This window comes from Austrofundulus limnaeus, unplaced genomic scaffold (genome assembly GCF_001266775.1).
Source record: "Austrofundulus limnaeus strain Quisiro unplaced genomic scaffold, Austrofundulus_limnaeus-1.0 Scaffold90, whole genome shotgun sequence".
Classification (NCBI taxonomy): Eukaryota; Metazoa; Chordata; class Actinopteri; order Cyprinodontiformes; family Rivulidae; genus Austrofundulus; species Austrofundulus limnaeus.
The window spans coordinates 670,137-677,554 of NW_013952492.1; the positions used below are offsets into that span (position 1 = coordinate 670,137).

Genomic DNA, 7,418 nt, shown 5'->3' on the forward strand with positions numbered 1-7,418 from the left:
ATATATTTACTGAGAAAAATGGTGACGTGTTCAATACTTATTTTACCCGCTGTATTCTTGACGACTGAAACTGAGCAGACCCACCTGTAGGATGGCACCATACACTCTAAGGAGCACCTGGTGAGGTTCTTCCCCCAAACATTGTACATGATGGGGCAAACTACACAGGTAGAGTAGGTTGCTTAGTCCACCACTGCAAGACAAACATCATCTCAAGAGTTTGCACAACATAACCAGTTCATCAAGATGGACAAGAAAATCTTTTATCAGTTTTGATTAAACCTATTTAAACTGACCATTAGACTAAAACACAAAACTGGTTTTGAGTGTTACAAGTTCTTTTTTCAACCGTCATATTCTGACGAATTGTACTAAAAAGTTAGGGACTTAAATATGAAGTAATTTGATTTAATTTTTAATCATGTATGCATTTGATCAAACTTGAAATGTTATTTCCAATCAACTGCAACATCATGTATTAAGATTGCTTCTAAAACTGGGGATTTAACAGCCTTGCAAACGTTCTACATGTATACATAGAGTGCCATTTAAAAGGTTGGGCACACTTTCTCATTCAAGAAATGTGTAAATGTCTAGACGCTAATTATTAGTAGTAACTAGAATAGTTCCTGGAGAAACTATGACAGGATTCCCACTGCCAAACTCCTTTTAACAATTTTTTTAAAGATATGAATATACGGTTGTTTGGAGATCACTATGATGAACTAATCCCAAATTTGAGGCAAATGTGTCAAAAAAGGGAGAGGAAGGAAAGGAGGCCGCACCAACCACTGCACATCGGAGACCTTGAGGTTGAGAGGGTGAGCAGCTTTAAATATCTGGGCGTCCACCTCACTGAGAACCTGACCTGGACTAAGAACACAACACAGCTGGTCAAGAAGGCTCAACAGAGACTTTACTTCCTGAGGAGACTAAGGAAGTTTGGCATGTCAACAAGGATCCTCAGGAACTTTTACAGCTGCACTGTAGAGAGCATCTTGATCAGCTGCATCACAGCCTTATACAACAGTGCCATGGATTGCAAACGTCTGTAGAGATTGGTAAAAACTGCTGAGAAGATCACAGGGACTTCACTGTCCTCTCTGCAGAGCATCTACCAATGCGGGGTTCACAGGAGAGCAGCCTCAATCATCAAAGACCCAACCCACCCCCAGCATGGACTATTTACGCCTCTGCCCTCCGGCCGGAGGTACATAAATGTGACATGCAGAACCTCCAGATACAAGAACTCATTTTCCCCAAGTGCCATCAGACTTTTAAACAGCTGAACATGACATTCTTCTGACTATTATTAATGCACATGTGCACATTTCAGACTGTTACCTGTTGCACATTTGCACATTACACTTTAAAACAGATTGCACAGTTCCCTTCTTCTTGTTATTATTATATTGTTCCCTTCTGATGTTATTATCCTTAGTTCAGTCTCTTCTTTTTATCTAATCAACATTGTTTGTGTCCTTTCGGTGATGGTTCGTTTCTTTTGTTAATATGGTTACCTCTTGGCATTCAAAATAGACGACAAAGTAAGAATTTCATTGCTCAGGGAAACGTGTTTTCATCTGTGCATATGAAAATGAACACTTTGAAACTTTGAATCTTGAATCTTTAAAAAAGTGCTGAGTTATGGTAAATGTAGCATTTTAGCTGTGGCAGCAATGCTAGATTTTTAGTTTGGCAGCAGTACTGTTAGCCTTGGAGGGCCGAGAACAACTCCAAACTACCAACAACCATCAATAACCCTGTAAATGGGGCCTAGGAGGGCCAAAAACCAACCAAAACCGCAAAGAACCCTTAAAAAAACAAGTGAAAGGGGCCTATGAGGATCTAAAACCACTGAAAACCCCCAATAGCATCCAAAATCTTGTAAAAGGAACAGAGGAGGGCTGAATCCCCCACCAAACCACCAAAACAATCAAAAACCATGTAAAAGGGGCCTAGGAGGGCCGAAAACCAGTCAAAACCACCAAAAAACCATAAAACACCATATGAAAGCGGCCTAGGAGGGCCGAAACCAGTCAAAACCACCAAAACCATCAAAACATTGTGAAAGGGGCCTAGGAGGGAAAACCACGGAACACCACCAAAAACCATCAAAAATTATGTGTAGGAGGGTGGAAAATCACCGAAAACCACCAAAACTACCAAAAACCAGATGAAATGGGTCTAGGAGGGCCGAAAATCAGCCAAAACCACTAAAATCCATCAGAAACAATATGAAAGGGGACTAAGAGGGCCAAAAAATAGTAAAAATAACCAAAAAAAACCATCAAAAACTATGTGAAAGGGGCCTAGGAGGGATGAAAACCACTGAAAACCACCAAAAACCATCTAAAACTATGTGAAAGGGGCGTAGGAAGGCAGAAAACCACTGAAAACCACATGAAAGGAGTCTAGGAGGACCGAAAACCAGTCAAAACCACCAAAAACCATCAAAAACCATGCAAAAGTGGTCTAGGATGGCCAAAAACCACCAAAACCCATCAAAACCCATGAGAAAGGGGCGTAGGAGGGTGTAAAACCAGTCGAAACCACCAATAACCATATGAAAGTGACGTAGGAAGGCAGAAAACCACAAAAACCTGAAATTTAAAATGGCCGACATGTCATTTTGTGTCTTGAGTTGTGTTGATTTTACAAACAGTGGTCACTGATGACACACCAAATTTGGTGCAGATTGGATGAGGTATCAGTGAGCTACAAGTGTTTATCTAATGTAGGTGGCACTGTTGAGTCAAACTCCAATGTAATCCTATAGGCCACATCAGAGGTTATCAAAGATCATAGATCTCATGTTTGGAACAAATCGGATCATGGATGTGTGATTTAGAGCCAAACGTATGCAAACGGCGAGGCATCATCATTCGCCACTTGGTCACGCCCACAAAATTCAACCAGCATTCAGTGCTGGGATAAGCATGCAGTATCAAGTCATTGTGTCACCAGACACAGGTAGAAATGTGTATGAGTCACAGCGTAAAGATAAACACCCAGCAGGTAAATAAGTCACTTCCTGTTTTAAGGGTACGGGGCTAAGGTGATTTCATCAAATGACCACTTGAGTGTGATGAGTGCATGTATGGTATTACACACAGAAATGATCATGCAGCTGTGACCTTTTTTGTGGAAGTTATTGAGCCTTGATATTTCATGGCGATTTTGATGGTGTTTTTTGTGAATTGCGTCACTTTGGTAACAGTGAGTGTAAAGAAAAGTAAAAGCACACATCTCGAGACTTCGCTGATCATTTTGATGTAACTTTCATGGGGGTAAGACCTTCGGTTCAGTATTCTCAGTTGAGCTGAGAGGAGTACTCAACATCCAATCAGATTTTGAGTTCTGTTTTTCTAATCATCTCAATGGTCGATGCTCTGTCATTATGTCAGCCGCCTGTTTTCTGAAGGTTTCTGGGAAATGTAGTGTTTTTTTTTTTTTTACATCTATCCAATTTAGTACATGACTACTAATATGTATACAGTATGTCAATAATTATGTGCATGCTCAGTGTCAGTAGTTTGCAGCGTATTAATGAGATGCACCAGGACACTGTGGATATCTGGTTCGTTCAAAGTGTTCATATAACTTCAACTGTGTTCTGTAGTCTTTCTGACAAAGCAGTTGAATGCTGACCTTGAACACTGGAAATAGCTATTGTTTTTATTATTTGTAATAGTTACAACGGTGGCCCCAAAAGGTCAACAGAATGCAAAAGCCACAACACAACAAAAGCTACAACACAACAACAAATAGCCACAACACGACGGCAACAGACATGGACATTTATAAAGGCAGACCCCTGTCCTAAACATTTATATTTTAGAAATTCTACTTTGTCATAAAAATCTAAATTTTAACAATGTATATGATGGTTCCATATACTTTATCTCTTTTTAGTAAGGAAAATGATCTACACGTTCCATCTTGTAGCTAATAACCATGTCTGGCTTAGAAAAAAATACATTTATTCACCAATTAAAATAAAGTTTGCAGTGGGAGCTTTGGCTAACATTTTAACTGAAAAACACTGTTCAAATGTTTTTATTTCTTATATGAAAAATACAGAAAATACAACCAGACCACACATTTAGCCAATAAAGGATTCATTTGAAACTCAGGCTTATTTTAACTACATCAGGAACTTCGACGATGCTTCGTTTGGTCGTTGTTACTCAGAAATGGGTTGAGTGATGATAAGTTCCTTACTGCTGATCAAAGTGGTCTCTTCTCTGTAGAATTTCTTGGTAGAACCAGAAATCTCTCTCCCTGCACACAGAACATGGCAACAGTCAGACAAACAGATTCAACCACAACACAAACATTCTGCTCAAGTGAATAAAAGCCTAGACAGTCACAAAACTGTTGGAATGAAGGAGCTACTTACTTTTTCTGAAGCACCTTGGTTCACAGTTATCTGTTGCAGTRATCTGGCATATAGAAACCTCGCAGTGTACAAACACCTGGTTAAAAAAAGAAATAAAATATTTTTACAGATGTGTTTTAAATCTGATTTTAGTATATACAAAAATTCACTTTAACAAAACCACTCATACATATTCACTGAAAGGAGTAAATGGTTGATCTGAAGGTATCTTCTTGGTATAATCAGATGCACCCCCGCTGACAAATGTGAACATCTGGAATTCAAATCGTTTGTAGTAGCTTGGGTAGTAGACTCCAGATGAAGCATCCACAGGGATGAGTCTTGTTAGATAGCGATCATCACGGTAGGGGCAGCTGCGCAAGAAAAGAGTTAATTATTGGCAAAAACACATTATAAAAATGACATTTGTTTACCGTTATTTAACCAGGTAAGTCCCACTGAGATCTCAGATCTCTTTTGTAAGGGAGGTCTGGGCCTGAAGGCAACCTATTTGACATGAATGTCTTTTAAGTCAAATCAAAACTCACTCTTACCCATGAATAAGCAAATCCCACTGTGGAAGATAATCAGCGATGGGGTTGGTATTTGCCCAGCATCTTCCAAGAGTCAAGGCAATGTTAGCATCAGTCCTGTCCAACATGTGGACCTCAACATACACTGGGTCCCTGAGAATCTTTGTAACAGGGTAGTCGGCATCAGTGTAATAGGAAGTGTATGCCACTTGATCTGTAAATAAACGAAAATAAAAGAAGAAAACAAATAGTTATTGAAGCAGTCAGGAAAAAAATCTAACTGTAAAAATGATGTCCTTCACATTTACCTTCAATACAACCCTTGGTAACACATTGTCCATTGCCAATCCTGAGTTCGACACGCAGAGGTCCAAAATCTGCAACTGGTAGTGGTGGCGGAGGTACGAGAACTTCAATGACCAAAGCCTGAACAGCAGTACCAACGTATTTGCACTGGACATGCAGCCTGAGAGAAAAAAATAATTAGAAGATCAGAACGTCTTGTAGGTCTGTCTACACAAACTTATTTTAACACCTGTGTTTTGTAGCAACACTGAATGCTCTCTTCTTTAGCTGTTCTCAGCACCTTTCAGCCTATAGTGATCAGTAAATTTTAAGGCATTAAAACACATACTCAAACTGACTGTCCCTGGTAATGGATCCATAAGGTCCAACTGCCACTTCGAACAGAGAAGTCATCCTATTCTCATAAATTATACCACCAGGCTCCTCCTGCAAGTAAAGGACAAGATTTAATGTTGGAAAAATGAATGCAAATCAAGTGCGAGAGGTGTAATTCAGACATTACCGTCATGACAGTGCCGCAGTCAGTTACAGGGAACTGGTAGATTGCAAAAGCTGAAGTGGTAGCAACTGGACTGCAAAGTTGACCAGTTCCAAGGAAACTTAAGGACTCTAAGTCAATATTGGGTAGGGTGGAATCTCTGGCCACAACCACGATGAACTGGCCATCCTTGGTGCACTGAAGAGTCACTGTAACAAACAAATGATGAAAAAGAGTGCAAATTCAGTACATTTTCTTTGAGTACATTTTTCAAAAGTTTCTGAAATTTTTTTTATAAAGGAAAGATATTACCATATTTGCCATAGTAGCACATGCGTCCATCATAGCAGCAGTTTATAGCATTGCAATCGTAGGCAGTGATGAAAGGAGCACCACACTGTATTTTGTAGTTCTCGGCTATTTCACAAGTGTGAAATGAATCTGGTCTGGGCGGAGGGGGTGGAGGGGCCGGAGGATACAAATGCTGAGGTACCTGTGGTGGCGGAGGGAATATTGGATGAGGAGGTTCTTGGGGTGGAGGATTTGCAGGTGGTGGGGGTGGAGGATTTGCAGGTTTCTGGGGGTACTGAGGGACCTGAGGAGGTGTTTGGGGAGGCGGTTGCGGTGGAGGATAGGAGGGTTTTGGGGGGTACTGAGGGACCTGAGGAGGTGTTTGGGGAGGTGGTTGGGGTGGAGGATAGGCGGGTTTCTTGGGGTACTGAGGGACCTGAAGAGGTGTTTGGGGAGGCGGTTGCGGTGGAGGATAGGAGGGTTTTTGGGGGTACTGAGGGACCTGAGGAGGTGTTTGGGGAGGTGGTTGGGGTGGAGGATAGGCGGGTTTCTGGGGGTACTGAGGGACCTGAGGAGGTGTTTGGGGAGGTGGTTGGGGTGGAGGATAGGCAGGTTTCTGGGGGTACTGAGGGACCAGAGGAGGTGTTAGGGGAGGTGGTGGGGGTGGAGGATAGGCGGGTTTCTGGGGGTACTGAGGGACCAGAGGAGGTGTTAGGGGAGGTGGTGGGGGTGGAGGATAGGCAGGTTTCTGAGGAGGTGTTTGGGGAGGTGGTGGGGGTGGAGGATAAGCGGGTTTCTGGGGGTACTGAGGGACCAGAGGAGGTGTTAGGGGAGGTGGTTGGGGTGGAGGATTGGCAGGTTTCTGAGGAGGTGTTTGGGGAGGTGGTGGGGGTGGAGGATAAGCGGGTTTCTGGGGGTACTGAGGGACCAGAGGAGGTGTTAGGGGAGGTGGTTGGGGTGGAGGATTGGCAGGTTTCTGAGGAGGTGTTTGGGGAGGTGGTGGGGGTGGAGGATAAGCGGGTTTCTGGGGGTACTGAGGGACCAGAGGAGGTGTTAGGGGAGGTGGTTGGGGTGGAGGATTGGCAGGTTTCTGAGGAGGTGTTTGGGGAGGTGGTGGGGGTGGAGGATAAGCGGGTTTCTGGGGGTACTGAGGGACCAGAGGAGGTGTTAGGGGAGGTGGTTGGGGTGGAGGATTGGCAGGTTTCTGAGGAGGTGTTTGGGGAGGTGGTGGGGGTGGAGGATAAGCGGGTTTCTGGGGGTACTGAGGGACCAGAGGAGGTGTTAGGGGAGGTGGTTGGGGTGGAGGATTGGCAGGTTTCTGAGGAGGTGTTTGGGGAGGTGGTGGGGGTGGAGGATAAGCGGGTTTCTGGGGGTACTGAGGGACCAGAGGAGGTGTTTGTGGAGGTGGTTTGGGAGGAGGATATGAAGG

General features: G+C 43.2%; 1 protein-coding gene across 1 annotated transcript; it reads right to left on the reverse strand.

Annotated features, from left to right (window-relative positions):
* Positions 1-4,186: 4,186 nt before the first annotated feature.
* LOC106520267 (zona pellucida sperm-binding protein 4-like) lies at positions 4,187-6,749 on the reverse strand (the record flags this gene model as incomplete). The annotated part of the gene is made up of 9 exons (XM_014012243.1): positions 4,187-4,284; positions 4,403-4,478; positions 4,572-4,755; positions 4,936-5,128; positions 5,223-5,380; positions 5,549-5,646; positions 5,723-5,907; positions 6,011-6,144; positions 6,286-6,749. Coding segments are annotated over 9 exons (1,590 nt in total), but the record flags the coding sequence as incomplete, so codon positions are not given.
* Positions 6,750-7,418: the final 669 nt, after the last annotated feature.